At 39.0% G+C, this 22,696-nt stretch overlaps 1 protein-coding gene across 7 annotated transcripts in view; it reads left to right on the top strand.

The window, feature by feature from the left end:
- Window positions 1–22,453, top strand: part of TBC1D4 (TBC1 domain family member 4) — a 101,301-nt gene extending 78,848 nt beyond the window's left edge. For 5 of the 7 annotated variants that reach the window (XM_039385147.1, XM_027713562.2, XM_027713560.2 and 2 more), the window contains 10 exons: window positions 1,306–1,466; window positions 2,385–2,594; window positions 5,162–5,164; window positions 6,844–7,002; window positions 7,805–7,963; window positions 8,392–8,636; window positions 11,469–11,628; window positions 13,750–13,919; window positions 16,456–16,632; window positions 20,199–22,453. In XM_039385147.1, coding sequence (XP_039241081.1) covers window positions 1,306–1,466; window positions 2,385–2,594; window positions 5,162–5,164; window positions 6,844–7,002; window positions 7,805–7,963; window positions 8,392–8,636; window positions 11,469–11,628; window positions 13,750–13,919; window positions 16,456–16,632; window positions 20,199–20,426 — 1,672 coding nt within the window. In that variant the 3' untranslated portion in view covers window positions 20,427–22,453. The remainder of the gene's footprint in view (window positions 1–1,305; window positions 1,467–2,384; window positions 2,595–5,161; window positions 5,165–6,843; window positions 7,003–7,804; window positions 7,964–8,391; window positions 8,637–11,468; window positions 11,629–13,749; window positions 13,920–16,455; window positions 16,633–20,198) is intronic. The other 2 variants (XM_027713563.2, XM_027713561.2) reach the window with 1 other exon arrangement.
- Window positions 22,454–22,696: the final 243 nt, after the last annotated feature.

The raw sequence follows: 22,696 nt of genomic DNA, 5'->3' as shown, positions 1-22,696 counted from the left end.
ACAGAGTATTAGATATGAAGTGCTGATTGAGATGGTGTAGCTGAAACTTCACAGTCCTCCCTTGCAGATGTCTCCTTTTGTGCAAGCCAGATGTGGGGGACAGACTGCAGCTGACAAACTGCAATCACCTGCAACTGCCTTACCACTAAAAACATAGTGAACATGCTGGGCTTTCCTTTCATCTAACTTTTTAGGATTTTTGCACTGTAGTATGGAAATTCATCGCAGGATGGAGTTTAAGTGTAGCTACTGTGTTGATATAGCAGTTTTCCCTGTGAAGAAAGTGAAGCTGTGGACATAGCTCTCCAGGTTTGATGCTCTCTTCCTAAAAGCCTGTAGTTGTGTCTCATGCTGTTGACATTACATGGAAGGATTTGTGGCAGATAATCAGTGTACCCATTGCTATATGAGATTTGTGCACCTACTTTACTACCAGAAATGCAAAACGCTGAAATATTTCTGAAAGTGGCTCAAGTACTTATGAAAGCTGAAGGTCTTTTCTTCTGGCAGAAGTCAGTAGAAAGGTATGCTTGGTGTGTCCTCTTAGAATAACCTCCCAGCAAAGCTTTCCTGTATCCTCTCCTTGCTTCTTCCAGCAACATAAGCTACTGTTAAAATTACTGTGTAAATATATTTTTACATGGTAACTGGGGAGATCAGCCCCTTTCAGGTCATTGTGATAGGAGCTGAGTGTGCCCTCTGTTTGCAGAGGCTCTGTTCCTTCAGCTGGAGATGTTGATGAAACATGAAGACATTTGGCGTCATTTATGCAAGTGAAGCATCCACTTCTTGAAGCGTAAGAAAGAGACTATATGAGAAGACAGAACGTTGTCTCCAATAAAATATTCACCTGTGAGCTCATCATGACATTTAAAATGGCACTAAATGGAGTGTTGTGCTCCACTAGAGCAACATCTAGTGTTACATCAGTTTGCTCCCATAAGACTAATGTATGGCAAAATAAAACCCATTGCTGTCTGTTTTAGAGGCTAAGTATTACTGTGTTTCTCTCTTAGCTGCTCCAAAAGTTTAGCTTTTATTCTGAGCTTCCAGCTGAGCCTTGTGTGAATGCTTCCTGGTGGTATATAGTGCCAACTTCACATCAGTGTGTTACAAGAAAACAATTGGGCACTTCTGTATTCAAGGTGAAGCTCACACACAGCATGCTTTACCCTTCTTAAGCTTCCCAGCAAAGGCTCCTGCAGGTTTGGTTGTACATTAGACAGACTTAATAAAGATTTATTTTTTTTTCCCCTCCAAAGATGTCTGACTTTAAACACCCCATATGCTTTTTCTTTCCTTCAGTGATGGGGAGGGAAAGAAAAGAACATCAACTTTCTGCAGCAGTGAGTCTCTAAATGCTGTGGGGGCCACGCTCACACCTCGCCGCATCTCCTGGCGGCGGAGAATATTCCTGCAGGTAGCTTCACCTATGAATAAATCTCCTTCCAAGATGCAGCATCCAGGTCTGTGTGTGCTTTTAAAGAAAATAAACAAGCAGTTGTTATTTAATACTATAGTGAACCGCAACATGTGCAAATACAAAAGGGAGAAGGGAGTCAGCTTGATACAATATTAATGCTGGAACCTTGCTAGAGATCAGTTGTGCTCAATTGGCTTTAGACTACTTAGGTCTATGTTGCTTTGAACAGAGGATTCTGTCATCAAAATAAAATGAATTGCAAACCTGGAGGCAACCTCCACAGTGGTAGCCTCATGCTGACAAAGATACCCTCTTTAAGAGTTAGGAAATTTTTACCCTAGCCTGTGTACATAATAGGAGTGTTTGCAGAAAATGGTAAATTTTCTGCCTTGTCCTTGTAGTGCACAAAGCACCTGTTGAGTGTGTTAATAATTCTTACAGCTTTAAGTCATTTAAGGTAGAAACCTCTGACATATCTAAAATTGTGCTATATTGATAAAGTCCCATTTGGCGGAATTCAAAACCGTAGGTAAACGACAGACTCTGTATTTAGTGACCATAAAGTGCTACATCACTGCCCGTAGTACAGCTTAGCAGATGAAAAAAGTTGCTTTTAATATAGAGCCTATGGTAAATCACAGCAGTAAACAAGCTCAGCTGTAAAGGAGACTTCATGGATAAATGCCTCATTGTAACTCTGGAAAGAGCTAGCAAGGGAAAGAGTTGAAATACTGGGTGACCTCTTATTTAGCTGCATTTAATTTAAATATAATTTTAATGTAAACAAAACTCTGTATTTAAAAATAATTCTCTACTGTTGAACTTCCATTTTCTCTGTCTTTGGAATAAGCACGTCTCTGCTGAATGTGGAAGATAGCTATTTTTGTTCTGTTGTGACATAGTTTTTCATGATATGTCAAACAATCTGATTTTCCTCTAATAGCTTTATGATTCTTTGCAGATGGTCATGACGGAAGTGAATTGTTACCCTTATCCCCTCTTGCTCCACCCCTGGAGGAGGACCCTCTTGTTCTAGTATTGCAAAATGAGGATGGTCCAGATAAAACTGGAGAGAGGAAAAACTCAGAAGAACTACAAAGTCTGTGGAGAAAAGCTATCCATCAACAAATTCTGTTACTTCGAATGGAAAAAGAAAACCAGAAGCTGGAAGGTTAGCTATTTAGAAAATACCCCTAAAAGCTGTTGCAGATTCTGCTGCCTTAAAATGAAAACTGTTCTGGTGCTGGGCACCTCAGAGATGTGGTTCTGTAACTTTTTGGTTAACGGTGCTAGAAAAAAAATGTGTTCGCCTAGTCCTATCTCACACTCTACCAGGTTCTCTATCTGCCTCACTTTAAGTGAGTCACCTTAGTTACAGAAGAAAGTAATAACTTTTCCTTTTTTAATGCATTTTAGGCAAAAGTTGCTGCAGTCTGTGTTCTATCTATCTAAGTGTAGGAGTTCTAATGTGGAGTGAGAACAGGTGCTCTGTGAACTCTTAGGTATAGTAAACCTTACCCTCTCTATCTCGTTTCAGTCCTTTGCAGCTCATGGTATTTCTCTCCAGGCTTTTTGTCCTTCATTAACCATATCACAGTGGTAATTTATTAATACTTGAATCCAAATACGATTTTTGAGCAACTGGCTCTTGAGGTATGTCAGAAAGTTCTGTTTTTTGGAACATGAGCACTTGTAGACTGGAAATTGAGTGCTGTTAGCGAGGGATCTGAAGTTAACCATTCTGATCGTCAGCTACCTGAGCAACAGTTAAGATATTTTATTATGACTGATCAAGACTCACACAAATAAAAGATAAGGTGCAATGTCTGTCCTAGCATATAGAAGTTCTTCAGTATAATAGACGTAACAAGCTTTCAGTGCAAGTTGAAAATTTCAAGTGTCCTCTCTGGAATTGCTGCCCTCATCTTTTTCTATATGCTGTTGTAACATCCCAGTCTTGGTTCATGAGCTCATTCGAGGGGTTTTACGTTAAAAAAGATACAAGGCTCCCAAAACCCCCACGAGGTATTTATTAAAAGGGGCCTTCAGTTCTTTTAGACCTCAAGACCACCCACAAGAGAAACACTATGACTCTTCTCAGGGGGTCAAAATAACACACTTTTACTGGCAAACTTTGGAAAATAAGCTAACTTGGCAAAAGTTTAAAACAAGCATTCAATCAACATATGGCATTTCACAAAGCTTGACTTAGCAAATTCCAACCTATCTAGGGTTAAATTACCCAAATATCAAGGAAAGGAATTAGGAGAAGAGGAAGAAGTGAGAGAGAGAGAGAGAGGCACACAAGAGCTCTGTCAGCCGTAAGGGGCTGGGTTAGGGGCTTCAGGCGGTGTGGTGTAGGGTTTCAGGTGTGCCAGTGGCTAATAGCCATTCTGGGCTGGACTAAAGGGACAGGGTGGTGGTGGGGATGGGGCAGTGCTCTTGGTGTGCCAGTGACTGACAGCTGCACCAGTGGCTCTCAAGAAGGCAGGTTATGGGGGGGCAAAGCACCATTCCCCCTTGGCAGAACCCAATCAACCCTCTTCCCCCCCCCCGAGTTGTTTCAAGCCAGTAATAACTTTTTAATAACTTTTTTCAGTCCCTCACAGCTATATAACGTTATTATATGGTAATATGATTCTTCTGACAAAACAATAATCTTTTTAAGGTCAGTTAACTCTTTTTCCTTGTTTAGTCTTGCTTACTGAGAAGGCAAGGAGAGGAAAAAAAATAGGACAGAAGTCTTTCCATGTCCCAATAAGAGTGCATCCTTGAATGTATTTCCCACACGTGTAGTGTATTTCTCTGTGCAGTTTCTCCATACAGTTTGTCTCCCAGTTGACACACACTTCTGTGGAAACTCCTAGGTTCAGAGGGAACATTAGAGAGAAGTCTGTTTTAACTTCAGCCAAAATCTTCATTTCATAAACCGTTTTAACAGTCTGTTGTGGGGTGAGGAAGCTGGACATCTGCTGTAGTTACTGATTTCATGTTATTCCCTCTGTTATTTTGAGCTGCTGAGGGACAAACTCTCTGCCATACTTGCCCTGTGCAGGGATACTGAAAACCGTTGAATCAATCCAGTTCCTTAAGACTCAGTGACAAGTTATTTTCATTCTGTAATGAATGTGTAGAAAGCAAGTTCTTCCTACCTGATCGTTTGTGGTGAAAACAGGAGTGTCGGCAGTAGGGCCTCCAAACTGGTGCTCATTTGCCAGCCCCCATTCCTGATTTGTGCTCCAAGGAGCTTGTCTCATTCTTGTATTCAGGTTCATAAATACTGCTGGTGAAACTGGTGCTCTGGCCAGCTAAAATTCAACATCTTATTTTCAAAGGATGAAAAGTAAACTGTCTGAACTCCTAGCTGTAGGTTTCCTTCCTGTGAGCTGTTAGAACATGGGCCATTTTATGGACAGGACATGCACAGAACTGATACATTCCAAACAAGTGTTGGTTTGGGTAGTTCTTGGCATCCTAGCCTATAATTAAATGCAGATCTCAGGAAAGGGAGATGTAGTAACAGAAATGCAGAAATTTCTTTACTTGAAGCCAGGTTCCTAGCTGTGAATTTATTACCTCTATACGATTGACTTAAGACCAAAATTGCTATGGAATTGTTTCTAGTGGTTTTCTGTTAATCTTTTATTGACTTTAATTTACGAAATATTAATAGAACCTCTTTTCCTATTCCTTTTGCTGTCGAGGAGACTCGAATACTATTAGCTCTTTGTTTTACAGAAGGTAAGTTCTGTCAATTGCACAAACTTGCTTTTTTTTTTTCCCTAAGAATCTAGAAGCTGCTTCTTCCTGTAGATCACCTAGAAATATAAGAGCTGCAAAAAATGCTAGGCCACCTAGCAATGATTAGGAAGAATGTTAACAGGGATGGTTGAAAGCAACCAAGGGTGGAATAGTAGGTAGAACAAGTATGATCAATAGTCAAGCTTGCTGACTTTCACTAGGGTTAACTGCATAGTTAATCTTGGAGTTCATTGTCACACTGAAATATGTTACTGCTTGAATCTGTTGCATACTGCTTACAAGAGTGAGCATTCTTGGGTGAAATGGTACAACAATAGACTTGCATTTAAAATCACCCCAACTGAACTGCAAAATCCTGTGGTAAGATCACATTCCCATTTTTATGGCAGTGTACCACACCTTGTATAATGCTTGCTTCTACAAGGCCTCCTGTATTCTTGAACAGGTAAGTTCTCAGAGGTGTAACATAAAGCTTCTGGAAATAATTTGTCATTTTTGAAGAGGGCTAGGCAATGATTCTGTGGATTCATCCAATATTGACTCTATTTCAAGTGAGATCAGTAGGCAAAGGAACAGATTTTCTTGTTTTGCAGGTTGAGCAAGAGTTTGCTTTTACCTAGAGGTGATGATGGGGAAAGGCCGTACATTTGTAAGAGGAAGGAGGCTCCTGCAAGGGGCAAGTACTGCACACAGATCAAGGCAAATTTGGGATAAACTGGACTGCAGCTTTCTGAGGTCATGTTGTGGAATGTACAATTCAGTCCAATGACGATTAAATATACCTCTCTAAATTAAGACACATTCAAGTCTAGATTGCAGTTTTTTACACCAGTAGTAAGAGGAATTGGAGTGCTTTCCTGCACAGGTATCATGTATGATAAAATACCCACACTTAATTTCTCAGTAATGGAAATGAACGCTCTTCCTCCATGAAATACCAAAGTAACAATGCCACTTTATTTCAGAAATAGTGAGTCCTCTGGAATAAATTTTTTGCACCACAGGTAGTCCTATGCAGTAAACCCTTTATGTTTATAGCAACAGGAGTTCTGTGCTTCAGCACAAATGTACCTTTCTGGATATGGTTTACATTGGTTCATTCTGTTTGCTCTAGTCACCCTGATGATGCCAGTTAGTGCTGCCAAGAGCTCTTATCACTCTCTTAAGGGGCACGTAAGAACTGGAACCAGTGTGACTGACTTCATTCAGAAGATTTGCCTAGCTTGCTTGCCTAAACCTCTAATACGTTCCTATGTTTGGGACTTTCCATACTAAAACAGTTGTAATGTTTAATATAAATAAGAGTAAAATGATCAAAGGTGTTTTTGCTGTTGAAAGAAGCAGCAGGTGTTGTGAAGTTGCGTTGAGTGGGTTTTTCTTCCTGCCCCAAGCCTAAAAAAGTGGTTTTTGTTTGCTCCATGAATTACTCGTGTTCATGACCCAATAACAGAAGTTAAACTGTTACCTGCAGGATCTTATGACAAAACGCTGGCCCCATCTGAGCTATAAACTAATGAATTGTAGAAGGAGTATTTATCCCTAGTCAGATTATCGAAGAGCTATATCTAAATTGAATGGGGTTTGTGTATTTGTTGTATCTTGTAATTTTCTGATATTCTGATTTTCCATGTGCTCTTCCTTTGTGTTCTGTGCTCTAGCAAGCAGAGATGAGCTTCAATCAAGAAAAGTAAAACTGGACTATGATGAAGTTGGTACATGTCAGAAAGATGCCATAAATGTTTGGGATAAGAAGTTACTAAACTGCAGAGCCAAAATCCGATGTGACATGGAAGATATTCATTCCACTTTAAAAGAAGGTATTTATGTAGGAGGGCTTTTAGCTATGAAGTCTGAAGATTGTATTTTTTTGTTCCCTTTGATACCAGAAGAAATCTGCCATCAATACACGTTTTACAGTAGCAAAAAATTGCCTTCACAGGTGCACTTTCTGCTACCAAACAGAAAATTAGTTCCACGGTGTTTGCAGCTTACAATGTCAGCAGTGTAGAAGCATGTATAGTCATACTCCTGGAAGTAGCTTCTTATTCCCACGTATTGCTACATTCAGGATTGAACTTGGAGACTCTGTGGCTAACACTGTAACCTTCTGGTTTCTGATCAGTGGATCCAATGGACTCTGAATTTCAGATGCTCTAATTTTACTTACTTACCCAGAAGGCTGGACCATAATGTCTCCTTGTGGACTGTGCCCAAAACCTAGGGGAATCACAGCCAAGCTTTGGAGAGTCAGAACGACCACATGTTATAGATCTGGAATATGGTTATTTAGTATTCCATTTTCTGGAGTGAAAGGCTGGGGATTTTGGCTTGAAGTAGATCTTCCTGTGGACTAGCCATAGGCCAAGAGGGTATCCTAAGGGCCTTGTTAGTATAATGCAGATGTTGGGTCTGACTATACTGCTTTTTCCTCTTCTATGGAGTCTTATATCTGTGTTACAGATGCTGAAAAATAATCCAGTATAATCTGGCTATGGTACAGAAGGGAAGTTTAAATTGCTACCAGAGTGGTTCAGCCAAGATTATGACAAAGCAAATTCTTGTGTTGTAGCACTAAAAATACCCCTCGCTTGGGCCTCTTGTTTTTTGACTTACCTGCAGGTGTACCAAAAAGTCGTCGGGGAGAAATATGGCAGTTTTTGGCAGTGCAACATCGAGTCAGGCACAGGCTGCCAAACAAGCAACAGCCTCCTGACATCTCTTACAAAGAACTTCTGAAGCAACTGACCGCTCAACAGCACGCCATCCTTGTAGATCTAGGTATGTCTGTTTTTTCTGACTTGTTCTGTGGGTCTTTGAGTGAAAACACACCAGTTTTAACAGATGTTGCTGGAGATAGATGCTATATGAGCATCACCACAGGATACATTCTGTGTATGCCACTTAGTGTCCTCTAAGCAGATGATTTCTGAGTTTATGCCATTTGTATTTATGCTCTTCTACATCTGTTTGAAAAGAGAACTCAGTCACTTCTGCAAGTTCTATGCAGAGGACAATAGTAAATGAGCTCAATGGATAAAGTTTAAAATCAGTGACAAAATACAGACTGGCCTGACTAAAGGGAACCTGCATATGAAAAACAAAGAGAAATGATCTGTGGGAAGAGAAGTGCTGGTTGTCAGATGAATTGGATTGGGTTTTTTTTCAAAAGAATTGAATATCAACAACTCTTCTCTTTTTTGCATCAGGACGCACATTCCCTACACATCCTTACTTTTCTGCCCACCTGGGAGCAGGACAGCTATCACTCTTTAATCTCCTGAAAGCATACTCTTTGCTGGACAAAGAAGTGGGTTATTGTCAAGGTATAAGCTTTGTAGCTGGAGTGCTGCTTCTACATATGAGTGAAGAACAGGCCTTTGAAATGCTGAAATTCCTCATGTATGACCTTGGATTCCGTAAACAGTACAGGCCAGACATGATGTCACTACAGGTAAGTCAGTCCTTCCAGAGCAAACTAGAGTTTTAAATTACTTTTGAGCTCTAAGGGGTTGCTTTTGTTCTCCAGGGCCTTATGAAGTTCTTATGCTGTTTGGGATGTTGTGAAGTGCATGTGTATTCTATTGTCGACCCCCCTCTCTGCCTCTCAGTTTGAAAACAGAGAAGTTCAGAACTTGTAGACTTTTACTGTCACACATCCCCATCATCTCCTCTTTGGAAATTCTGCTTTCTCTGCTAATTTGCTCTTCCTTTCATTTTCCTTACTTCTCTCTCATCCTTATGCCAAAAAAAACCCAAACCCGATATGCTTGCATCTGTATGGATGGAGTTTAGAAATTAATTAGATTTTTTTATTTTTTTTTTATTTATCAGTCCTTGAGCACTTGGATGTAGATTTTTCTCTTGTAGCCCCAAGTCAAGTCAATAGTGACACACAGTGGCCAGTCAGTGTACTCCGCAGGCATTTGTACTTTGGGCAGCTCTGCCTTGACTCATAGTTTCATCTTTTTCTCTCATTGTTCTCTAGTCCACCACCCCTCAATACAGAGAGAAAACAGAAGAATTTTTAATCATTTAATTTTCCTAAGCAATGATGCGTGCTTTGCAATATTATTTAACAGCTAGCTATTCAAGACTGTTTAGGAAGGAGACAGAAAATCTTTCAGATCTATATAAACTCCAGGTTTAAGGTTTGAGAAATCTTTCACCTTGACATGCGACTATCCACTGACTAGAATAACTTATATGCTATAAACCCCTAATATTATAAAGGGGTATACCACTGCTGAGTTAAAGCTTGTAGTCCACAGTGGAGAAAACTAAGAGGCAGATACAAAAGTCTTCTGGTGTTTTTCATGTTACCTGCTTAGCAAACGCTTAAAATTAAGTAGGAACTTAAAGGAGAGTTTGAATCCACTTTTCATGACCAGTCACTTCAGGTGCTTATTTGACAAATGTCCAGAGCAATGGAATAGATTGTAATTAAAGAAATTGTATGTGCTTATTCTAAAAACTATAGAGGAGTGTTTTTCTGTGGATGTAAGTATGCTGTAACAAGTTTTTTGTCAATGAATTAAGGGTGAACAGCCATAAGTAGCATCATTTTACCTCCTCCATGTTCCATTCCACCCCACAAATGTGTTTTAAACCTGTGGGGGTCAAAGTGTGATAAATACATGTTTGTGGGTTTTCCCCTAGATGATGCTCTCTTAGTGTTTGTGTGTTATACTGCATTTGTAGACTTCCAATTACATCTGATGATTTGAGAGCATTCATATGTCCAGGATTTCACATTTTGGTTTAAATTAGTATGACTTTTTCATTGCCAGAAGCTTTTAGTAAGAACACTTTTAAATTTCAGAAAGTTTTCCACTTGTAGTACCGTTTGCCCTTTAAATTAAATGACCTTACTTTCCCCACAGTTTGCTTCTAGGCCAGTCTTCTGTAATACACAAAAGTAGAGTTTTGTCTGCTCAAGACAAACTAGACAAGACTTAGAGCATCTTACTAAATTTGGTTTGTTTTCTAACAGGAGTAGAACATTTGCATTTCCAGTATTGAAACACAAGTAAGCTTATAGGCAGAATTAGCTTCAGTCCTGTAGAAGAAAAATGTTGTATGGTTCTTTAGGATAATGAAAACTTATTTGACTTAAATTTTTTAATTGTTGTCTGGAAAAAGTAGTAACCTAGATCCTTAGTTCATAGTGAACTAACTCGGTTAGTGGTACAATTCTAACTTCACATGTAAATGTGTTTTGTATTGATACTGTACAAACTGTACTTAATTGGTATCTTTGGCAATTAAAGCAAGGACTCAAATGCATGCACAAATTTAGCTGATTTGCCTATATGAGAAGTGATCTCTCTGCCTGTGGGCACTGCTGACTAACCAGGTAGTTAGTGCAATCAGCTTTTGTTAGAGAAGAATCATGAACTCTAGAAGTAGGAAAGTAGCCAGATGAGTCATTTCTTATTAAGGAATGGATTCACCTTAAGCAAAAGCACTGCTGACAACAAAAATGGACCTGACAACTAATCAATGTCTGCTTCTCATCTTTTGCTTTCTGAAAGAAGCACTGCTCTGTGCTGTGACTTACCATGTCATATAAACTATCAAAATTGCAAGGAAATAGTTTGCCACAGGGTTGTATTTTTAGCAATGAATAGCACCTTTTAATCGTTTTGCCTTGCAACCTTTTATGGGTTGTATAGCAAGACTTTTTGCATCAGTATCTTAAATTCCTCAGGACTATTGGAAGATGTGCTGGGAAGCATGTATGTTGGACACCTCTGTACATAATGTATTCTGTGGGTACAAAAGCTGTCTGAAGTGATGTCCGAAGTAGCACAGGAGTTTTAAATGCAGCAAAAATATGGCAAAAATTCAAAGTCCGAAAGCTGCAATATGGAAATTTACTCATAAATATTTCAACTCTGTAATGGAGAGTTTTGACATCTTGGAAGAGGTGCCTTTACTTTCATTGCTGCAAGACTGAAAGTTCTGGTTTGTTGATAAAGTTAGAACAATATATTCTTTGGTTACATTAAGCCTGTGAATCTGAAATGATACTGCATTAATAATTAGGTTCAAACTGTTCTTTGTTATTGGATGCTGTGTTAGTTTTAATTCATTAGAGGCAGGTTGTTTGTCTGTGAGTAGATATCACTCAAAGCCCCAGGTGACAATTAAGCTTCATTTTACAGTGCTATGTGTACTGGAGGTAATTTCCCTCAAATGAAATGTGAATGATTTGGAAAACTGAGTAAAGCTGAACTTTTCTTTCTTTATTTCCCTCCTCCCCCAATCCCCTCATGCACTGTAGATTCAGATGTATCAGCTTTCAAGGCTTCTACATGATTATCACAGAGACCTGTATAATCATCTTGAAGAAAATGAAATCAGTCCCAGTCTTTATGCTGCACCATGGTTTCTTACACTGTTCGCATCTCAGTTTCCATTAGGATTTGTAGCCAGAGTATTTGGTAAGAAAGTTTATTCTATTGCAGTAATAAAAAGAACAATGTCCATTGTGTTTTGAAACTCTCGGGAAGTAGTTTTCTACGTACTGGGGACATTTGGGGTGACCATTGTGGGTGGCAAGTAGCAGTGCTTTTCATGGTGGGATGTCAGCTCCTTTTTAAAGAGGAAAACTGAAAGGTATTCTTTGAAACATCAGACTTGAGCAATTAATTTTGTCTTTTCATATTATCCAAGAGACTTCTGAAGTGTAAACAGCAGAAAGTTTATTGTTGCAAATGCATTTTATGCATCAAACATGCAGTTTATGTCCACAGAAAAGTTCAACTTGCAAATTGAAAAAAGAGAATGCATTTGTTTTGGAATTCTGATTCTAAAGTGCTTCCTAAAAATTTCCAGCAAATTTGAACTTAAAGGCTGTCTCAGGTGTTCATGTATGTATTGAACAGTATTACTCTTACTCCATTTAGATAGTTTTTTAATGATACATTCCTCTTCAGGTAACATGTACTACAGAAGCTTTAATATTTTTTGTGTCTTGTAGTGTTTACTGTATCAGGATGTCAAGTAATTAGTTTTGTCTTCTTTTCTTATCAGTAAGAACTGCCACCTTAACCAAACCTTTAGTAATGCAGCTTTTTTTTTCAAATCTATTTATTAATATAAAACTCACTGTGCTCAGATATACCCCAAGAATCTAGGAGCATATGTCATGTACTTCCTCTTAAATCAGATTTTTTTTCCTTCAGTTTTTCTCTTTTCACGTGGCACCTTTTGTCTTTTCTTAAGAAATTCTACCTGACTTTGTTTCATGTTTTATTACTGGAGTGTGTCAGGTTCTCAATTTGTTGGGTGTGGTGATTTTGGGGGGAAGAGAGGTTTGGCTGGATGGTTGGTTTTGATTTTAATTTTAATTTTTTTTTTTTACCTAATCATTTTTCCATTACAGAGGGTTTTTTCCTTTTACAGCAAACTTTTTTTGGCTGCTGTTTTTGTGATTGAATGACTGGTGTAACTCTTTTTCAATAGTGTACCAATCGCATTAATATTTCTTTCCCAATGGGATTATTGGATTCCAAGACACTCAAGCATTTTTTGTTTTTCTTTTTTGTTGGGTTTTGAGTTTTTTTGGAAATGAATTTTTTAGGGGTGGAGAGGGAAGGAGGAAAAGAGAGTCAGTGTTGTTTCTCTGTAAATGAGTTAAAAGGGCATGTTCCTGTTTTAACACTTGAAAGTCCCTGTGTTGTTTTACTTCCTAGTGCTTTGGATTCTCTGCATTTTCAGTGTCATTTGGGCTGTTGTCCTATATCAGGGACAAATGGCTCTACCATTCACAAATTATGTTTATGCTGTTTGAATGTACATCATAGACTTGAGAAGGGAGATGGCAGCCTCACCGGTGTCCTGGTTTAATCCTGTGATACTGGATCAGGCCAGGGATGACCTCTCAGTATCAGGATCAGAAGTTGGGTTAGTTCAGTTGCGTAGCCCCAGACAAACTCTTTGTGGTGTGACAGAAGCCAGCAGCTCAAGAGGTTTATTTGAACTATTCATGTTCTGTGTTCATCTCAGTAATGCTTCTGAGGCAGAGTTCTATGTATTGTCACCAGGACTCTCATTTCTGTAGTCTTTGTCTACTGACCTGCAGAGCCCAGGCTTTCCCTTCAACATCCACATAATTGCACCTCAAAGTAAGGGTTTGGGGCTTAGGTTATGACTAGTAAGATCACTACATGTTATTGAAAGTAATGTGATTGGTTATGGAATCTACATGATTGTTTAAGGACTAGCTTCTGTCAGTATGTTGTGTTATGATCTGCTTCCCAATTGCTTTTCAGTCACAGATGCACTTAAAACCAGCTAGCAGTCTGTAGCAGACAGTGATGAAATGCTTATTGCAGGTAACTGTTTCAGACATAAAAGGTGCAATATTTTCTCTCACATCTGTAAGATGAAAGACAATTTTTATATGCTTTAACCTCATGTTGAAATGACAGATTGCTCTTCTGAACTGAATACATCTTCAGTATGAGCGATTATGAAGAAAAACATCCCATCAGATATATGTGTTTGTCCAGTGACTCTAGCTCCCATTTTCATGATACTCTAATTATTTTCTTTTTTAGACATTATTTTTCTTCAAGGAACAGAGGTCATATTTAAAGTAGCACTGAGCCTACTTAGCAGTCAAGAAACAGCTATAATGGGATGTGAGAATTTTGAGAACATTGTTGATTTTCTTAAAACCACTATTCCAGATATGACTCAGCCTCAAATGGAAAAAATTATTACTCAGGTAAGGATGTTTTTCTCTTTACTTTTTTCCCTCCATTTAGTTTACTTTAAAAGAATCATGCCTAAACTATATGTAAAAGTCTTCTCAGTTATGTTCCTTTTGGTTTGAAATGCAAAGGAGTCGTTTTCTCAGTAACTTGTATACAAATAGGATGTGATTGGATTTCAATGGGGTTTTAACTGCAATTTTAGCAGGTCTTTAGTTGCTACCTCGAGGTTTAGTAAAAAGTTCTTTTGTGTCCCAGCTACTGAAAAAACATGACTTTGCTATAAATTTCCCCTCACCATCAGAAGGGTAGAAGTAGCCTATTTTCCAAACCTAAACCCAGCTGTTGCTTCCTGTTGGTGGTTGAGCAGTCTAACAGTTTGTGATGGGAAGCACAACTTGCCATGGTGGGAAGAGGCAGCATCACAGCAACTTCCCCTGCTCATCCTTCAAACTTCCAGCTGTACAGTGCCAAGTACCCATAAGAACCTTTCTGACAGCTCCAACTTAAAACCCTATAACTTAGGAAGCTGGTGAGGCACTGCTTTCATGGTCTGTATTAAAATCAAGGTCATGCAAACTTGTTTTGTTCTGTGGATGTCACTTCTATCCTCCTGGGGATCACTTTTAGAATGTCCCCATGCAACTTCTCCTTCTCACCTCAATCCTCTCCTTGGAGGAATCAGATTTGGCAGGTGCCAGAGGTAAAAGTCCCTCAGGACTGATCTCTGCCTTTCCTGGGTATGGGCAAGGAGGACTTGGAATAGTGTTATTTAATCAGAATTATTTCAGCTTCATGGCAAAGGGCTAGAATAGGAAAGAAACAAAGAATTACTGCTGCTGATATATGAAAAGCTTCTTGAGAAATACTGTCAGTGGCTGGAATCTTCATTTCTACATCATCTTCCTCTGAACTGAAGCTGAAAATTGAGAATGAGCCTCAGTCTAGTACCTTAACTATGAACCTGTGAACAATTTACCCCCTTCAGATGGTAGCTCGGAGATAACAGAAGAGCTCTAAAAAACTATGTCCATATGCAGGAGTGCAGTTAACACTGATGCGTTCTTGTGGCTTGTTAATGTTTGAATGTTTCAGGTGCTGCTGGTTAAGAATTCATTTTTAAATAACATGTAGATCTTCATTTCCTCTTTGCATTGACTGTGATTGCCATGCTAAACCTGCGTCAGGCACTTTCGTGTCTCTTCAGAAGTCATTGATTCTAGCAATGATAGAGGTAGAAGTTTGATATTTTTAATACTATTAGAAATCAAATCTCTACTCTGTGCTCTGCATGAGTTGCAGAGCAATCATGCTGTGGTGAGCATGGTAGAAATCTGTGACTTTGTGCAAAGCCAGGTCTGATTGAGTAAAGAATGGGTTATGTTGCCTGAGCAGAAGTGAATGTGGTTATACGCAGGTCAGCTCAGCTCTGAGAGTAAGGTCGCTTGCTTGCCTGTGCTGTGGTCTGATGTTGAACAGCCTTCCGGATCTGCATTCATGTGTAGACTGCCTATATCCTATTGTTCCCACCTAGGCTGGCTGCAGGGGGAGTTATTTGGCTGTCTCAGTGTTGTAATTCCCAGGACCATCCTCTTATAATGGATAATGAAAGAAAAATATAGACATTATGCAGATCTGTAATACACAGATGAAGAATTGACCAGGTAGCTACGTAGAGGAAAATGGCACGGGAACACTATATATAATTTTAAATTTTACCTCATTTGAATTACCTGAAGAACAGCGAAAGTAATGCAGAATTTGTTTTTTTAAGTGATCCATGTGTTTCTTCTGTTGATGGAATGTTTGTGATCTCTAGGACAAGGAACAGAAAATTAAAGTCGCTGTAGACATCCTTCCAATCCTGGTCTAAAATATTTGGTAGTTTTCAAAAGCTGAGAGGCTGTGACTAGATGTGTAAACAGATAAGGGTCATATGGTCCCATCAATATTAGAGCCTCAGTTCCATAGTCTTAACAATACTTTATCACCACAGTATCCCAATAAGAAAATAGTGTGTCTTCATGCAGAGATAGAACACAGGGAAACTGTGATCATGAAGAATGTTTTTATAGAAGTCTGTAAATGAGCACTTGGATATCCAGTTTTGAAGGTAGAGTCGTGATGAATCCTGGATTATTCTTCCTCATTGTATGATGCTGCTCCAATCACAGTCTGGTGAGACTTAAATTTAAAAATTTTGTCTTGAACTTCTTCATATTCCTGAGCAAGAGTGGATAAAACTTTGTCATATTATAGAATTCTTAGACTAAATTAGACTTTTGTGCTGATACATCTTGCTATAAGAGGTGGTATTTGGTAATAGTAAAAGGCATGATCCAATTTATTCTAAAGACTATGATTTATTATGGCTGCAATCAGAACTCTAGATGTTAAAATGCTCCTACTGTAGACTTCCCCTTAAAATACTTTCTTGAAGGGAACAGGAAAAGCATTAATTTAATCAAGGAGAGTTGACTCTTAGTCAAACATTCATGTGGAATAAGTGCTCCCTATTGTAGTTAAAAATGGTCTTTTCTCTCATGGCAGGTGTTTGAGATGGATATTTCAAAACAGCTCCATGCCTACGAAGTAGAGTACCACGTTCTTCAGGATGAACTGCAGGAAAATGTGAGTCCATGTGAGGAAGGTGAACCCCTGGAGAAGCTGGAAAGGGCAAACAATCACCTGAAGAGACAAAACATGGATTTGTTGGAGAAGCTACAGGTAAATGATTTAAGACTACAAAATCATAGAGCAGTCATTTCTATGATTTGACCATTAGAGTTGAAAGTGTTTTTTTAAATGTATTTGGGAAGTCTCCTAACTACAAGACCTTATTCAGTTAACCAGTTCTCTCAACAGTGATTTACTTCTGTTAGACATACTTTAAACTCCATTGTCATTCCTGGGACCTTTCTTTCTTTATATAGATTTCTCTTTTCCCAAAATATCTCTACTCTTATCTCCTATAAAATCTATTGGCAAAACTTGTGTATCTTACAAAAATAAGTTCTCTGTCCCTTCATCTGTTTGCTTTCCTATTGGAAAGTTTTAAGAAATAATCCATAGTGCAATAGACTTGCTCTCTCCAGGCCTTTCTAGGCAGTATCATTTTGTTTCCTTCTGCTGAAACTCATAGTCCTACTTTTGGTAGGTGGTCTCTCCTAACAGACTTGCCTTCATCTGAATGCCCACCAGATAAAGTTACGTTTTAAAAAATTCCTGCCTCCCTTCACTATTCACCCTTTGTCCCATAGCCTGGCTAAGACTTGTTTCAGGTTTCAATATGTATTGTCTTGCATTTTCTTGAAAGACAAGCTCTTGGTTTTTCATTACCAGGCTATTTCTTGATATATTGGTTAGTTTGAACAAGCACTTGAAAGAGCGCAGAGAGCACTTTCAGCTTCTGAGACTTGAAAATAGAAGAAAGCAAAAAAGGAAAAATCAAGTCCTCATTATTTTTGTGTTTATGGGCTAAGGTTGCTGTGCTGTGCTCTTTTGATGTTGAAAACAGGAATTGCTTTTTTCCTTTTGTTGGTTTTGCTTAGTTATTTCTCTTTACTTATTTACTGCAGCCTAGGCTTTTACCTCTGTTATAAAATTGCACCAACAACATAGAATAATTGAGAGTGACTGATTTGAAAGGCTCTGTCGGAGCTCTTCTGTTCTTCCAGAGTGCCATATTATAATGCATCTTTCTCAGTTTCTTAACTTCCTCACCTTTTGTCTTCATTCCTCTGCTTGGACCCTTTCCTAGGAATAATCAGAATTTCCCCACTTCCTGCAGAGGGACATTTGCTATTGCTGAGATCCAGGGTTTCTGTCGACTAGCCAGAGGAAGCTATAGGTCTTTTATTGGAGACTAGGGAACACTGTCTGCTTCTAGACTTAATGTTGGGGTTCTCTTTCCCTCTAACCTCTCCATCTTGCTAATTTACTTTATTACATAGGTTTCCCATTGATTCATCACTATCGGGCAGGTCATCTCTTCCAGTGCTACTCCAGCTGCTGATTTCCTTTTTATCCCTGCACCTCCAGTTCCTTGTTACTCTCAGCTGTTTCTTGCTTGCTGCAACTTGTTTGTCTCCTTCCTTCTGTAAAGCTTTCAGAAATCCTTCAGATTGATGTAGTGACTGTATGATACACAGTAGGCAATCCTTGTATTGTCTGCCTACTCAGATGTCTTTTAGAAATAGCTATGTTATTCTTTCTTTAACAAATACTATCATCATCATCATGGCTAGGCTTCACAAATGAAGATTTGGGAAGGACATTTGCTACAATCACACTGGTGGCTAAAAAGGCCAATGCAAGATAGACAAGTCCAGTTGCAAAAGGCACAGTGGAAAGACTCCTTAGGTGGTATCAACAAGACACGGTTCTTTCTGTATTGTCTTTTCTCCTTGAGAGTGATCCTGCGTGCGTTCTCAAAAGAAGCAGCAGCGTTATAGATGGTGTGTCTCCAGGCCTCCCGATTGGAGGCCAGAGTAGACCAGTTATGTTGACCAATATGGCCAAGGCTGAGATGTTGTTTCAGGGAGTCCTTGTATCTTCTCTTTGGGGCTCCTCTCATGCAGCAGCCAGTTGCAAGTTCACCAGAGAGCGCAGTCTTAGGGAGGCAGTGGTCCTTCATCCTTGAGAAGTGTCCTGCCCAATGCAGCTGTGTTCTCAGCAACGTGGCCTCAATACTCATAACTGCTGCCTGTTCTAGAACAGACATATTAGTCACAAAATCTGACCAGTAAACGTTTAGGATTGTACAGAGACAGCGTTGATGGAAGCGTTCTAAGAGTCGCAGGCGGTGGCAGTAGATGACTCTTGATTCAGATCCGTATGAGAGTAGACAGCACTATGGCTCTGTAAACACTGATCTTGGTACTTTTCTTCAAGTATTTATTTTGCCAAACTCTTTTATGGAGTTTTCCAAAAGCTCTATATGCCTTTGCTAACCTGTTGTCTATCTCTTCGTCAGTCTTACCATCCAAGGAGATGAGGCTGCCTAGGTAATTAAACTGCTGGACTGATTTGAGCTCTGATTCGCCAATGGTGACATGGGGATGATGGAAGACTTTCTGAGGTGCGGGTTGATAGAAAACTTCTGTCTTCTTCAAACTGACTTCCAGCCCAAAAAGCTCAGCAGCCTCTGCAAAGCAGGATGTTAAACACTGCAGAGCTGCTTCTGTGTGGGCGACGAGGGCGTCGTCGTCAGTGTAAAGCAGCTCCCAGACAAGATGATTTAAGGTCTTAGTATGAGCCTTCAGTCGCTTTAGGTTGAATAGGCTTCTATCGGTACAATATCAAATGTAGATACCGTCCTGATCCTCGAGGTCTGCCGTGGCCCTTTGGAGCATCATACTGAAAAAGATTGTGATAGGGTTGGTGCAAGAACACAGCCTTGTTTCACACCATCGGTTATTAGAAAGGGCTCAGAAGGTGCATTGCCATATCTGACTTGGCCGTGCTGATCCTCATGAAGCAAGATGATCATTTTAAGGAACTTGGGGGGACAACCTAAATGTTCCAAAATCTGCCACAGACCTTTTCTGCTCACAGTATCAAAAGCCTTGGTGAGATCAACAAAGGTTACATAGAGACCTTTGTTCTGTTCCCTACACTTCTCTTGCAGTTGTCTGAGAACAAATACCATGTCTATGGTGCTCCTGTTGGCTCTGAAACCACACTGACTTTCAGGTAGAATTCCTTCTGCTATAGTGGGTATTAGTCTGTTCAAAAGTATTCTTGCAAGGATTTTGCCAGCAATGGAGAGCAGAGTGATACCTTGGTAGTTTGAACAGTCTGATTTAACTCCTTTCTTCTTATACAAAGTGATGATGACTGCATCACGAAGGTCTGAAGGTAGTTCACCTAGTTCCCAACAGCGCACCACAAACTCGTGAAATTTAGCATGGAGAGCAAGGCCCCCATGTTTCCAGACTTCGGGTGGAATTCCATCAACCCCAGCTGCCTTCCCAGTTTTCACCTGCTGTATGGCCTTAAGGGTTTCTCCCATAGTAGGGGCAATATCCAATTCATATTTTACTGGTTGTTGTGTAATGTACTGAATTGCTGAGTCTTGAACTACACGGCTAGTACTGAAAAGAGTCTGAAAGTGTTCAGACCATCGATTCAGAATGGAGGTTTTATCTGTCAGAAACATTTGCCCATCAGCGCTGAGTAGAGGGCTTTGGACATGATATGTAGGCTCGTATGCTGTTTTCAATACCATATCATAATACTAAAAAAAAAGCTATTCAGAATGTATCAATTTATTATAATGTTATTGTTTACAGGTTGCTCATGCTAAAATTCAGAGTCTGGAAACCAGCCTGGAGACTATTTTGACTCGAGAGAACAGAATGAAGACTGTAATTCAGTCATTGGAACAGGAGAAGATAATGTATCAAAAGACTCTTGAGCAGATAGTGAAGTATTTGCCAGCAGAAGCATTGTCTGACTGTGAACTGCTCCTGAAGGAAGTAAACTACAACCCAAATAATAAAATAAGGAGTAAGCCATAAACCAGGGCTCTTTAGGCAGCACCACTTCAGAAAAGGGAACGAAAAGATGATTATGCTGCTTTCAATAGCTACTTAGCAATAGGCAACGGTATTATCCAAAACTAGTGCTGGGACACTCATAGCTACAAATGGGCCTTCAAATGTCTATATGCAAATTCAGCCTATTAATTTTTTTATGATTATGTAAATAAATCACAAGGGAGAAATAAAGGATTCTCATATGTAATATTGATGAGTAGATGTATATTTAGAGTTCACCTAAAGGAAAAGAGAAATTTCAGTAGACAAAACCAAGATAATGGTGATCAACAAATTCAGTCTGGATGTGCTTCTTCTGTAGTGAAATGAGGATAGCGTGTCTTTATATATATGTATATTGAATATGTTGAATAATACTTGAAGAAAAAAAAAGGAGAATGTAATTTTCCCTCCAAAGGGCAGCATGTTTCACATATTCTGTGGAAAATCTGTGTGAACTCATGCGTGCCTCTCTTTTAATTCTACTGACATTGTGAGCACAGACCAATAAGCAGAACAAGTATGATGACTTGGTTCATACAGAAAAAACTCTAGTGCCATCAGCTAACTGGGCTACACCAGTCAGCAGTGTAATTCCACATGCATGTTAGAACTGGAAACAAGAAGCATTGCATCATAGCTCCACCTCCGTAACTCAGAGCTAAGAAATAGGTATCTATTCGCACTCGCAGAACTTGCAAAGTCAAGAGCTAACAGTGACTACTCCTTTCTTCCTGGCCTGCTTGGTTCCACCTGTCTTGGGGTTGGTCATGACAGCAGGAGGAAGGAAGCACAGCTGTGGGCTCTGTTTATTCTGATGTTAATTTTCCACCAGACACTTGCTGTCATAAGAGTTAAGCATGTAAGGGGTTCTCATTTAACCAAAGAAATACTGCAAGAAGCCTTGTCTTATTGTAGTGGGAGGCAGAAAACGGTTCTTAAATTTTATTTGAGCAGAAAATTGAGGTAGGTTGCAGGAAGTTGAGCGTAAGTGCGTAAGAAAGGACCAAGCAAGTTTCAAATATTATATACCTTTCAGTTTTCACATATACAGTGGATATACATGTCAAAGGGGATTCTGGAGTACAGGCACAGTTTTAATAACTCTTTCCAGACTATTTCTGTTTAAATACTGCTTTGTGGTCTTCTTTTTAAAACAATAGTCATAAATTTCTGTGTTCTGGGCAGGTTAGATAAGCTCTAATAGTTTCAAGGGAGAAAATATGTTTATAAAGGTATGAAAAGTTACATATAGATTTGAAACTGTTTTTGAGAGGAAATTTTGAGAAGGCTTAGACAAATGTGTAATAGACAAGTATTTTGGAGTGCATGTCTGAACTGTTAATTGAGTGTTACAGTAGCTCATGTTGCATCATTTTCACTGTATTTCAGAAAACACTTATTCTTTTTAGTAAGAAAAACAATTAAGCAAAGTGCCAAATCCAGCAGTGTCTTTTTGCATAAGATTGTCCAATTTAGAAAGCAAGGACTGAATATCACTGCTTTCTAAGTTATATGCTTTACGTTAACATAAAAGTGAGAAGCAACAATGCTGATTGGCTGCACGCTGCTGTGGAACTTGGAGGCTTGGGCTCTCCTGGGTTTTTTTGTTGGTTTTTTTACTTCCATGATGTTTTATTTGATTAAAGATAATTGATTTACGTAACAGACTTTCTTTTTACATTTGGGGTGAAAGGTCTTAACACTGTGTATGCAATTATGTGGAATCTGTCTAGATATTTCAAGAATGTTGTATTGTACTAGGTGGGAAAATGCCAATTGAAAAGGCAGTTTTTTGCAGTTTTGTTCAGAGTAAGTTTTAGCTGATGTGTACATAAAAAAACAATCCCAGGAACTGCAGCAGCGTTTATTACAAGGAATCAAGGTTATTCAGATACATCTTTTTTTTAAAGATGCACTGAATGTGCTTTATCCTTTGTTTCACTTATAAAATTTTTCATGTAATGCCTGGAGAAATTCTAATAAATGTCATTGCTGCATTTCCCATGGCCTCTGGCTAGTTTTATTTTTCTACAGTTCAAGTGCCAATCTCATTTTCAATATTACTGTTCACATGAAATATGAAAAGGATCTGGTTTAAGTTTCTAGTTGTGGGGAAAAAAAACCTGCAGGATTTGTCAAAAAACCCAGAGTACAAGGACAGAAATTGTCAGGGAAAATAGTTTTTTCCATTGTTCTTAACTGAAGATGAAATTGTTAAAAGGTATTTTTGTTCTGTAGCAGTTCAGTTA

This window comes from Pipra filicauda, unplaced genomic scaffold, assembly GCF_003945595.2.
Source record: "Pipra filicauda isolate LSUMZ 115617 unplaced genomic scaffold, ASM394559v2 scaffold39_size4671491_pilon, whole genome shotgun sequence".
Classification (NCBI taxonomy): domain Eukaryota; kingdom Metazoa; phylum Chordata; class Aves; order Passeriformes; family Pipridae; genus Pipra; species Pipra filicauda.
The sequence above is the reverse complement of the archived record's forward strand: the minus strand, read 5'-3'. Positions and strand labels throughout refer to the sequence as shown.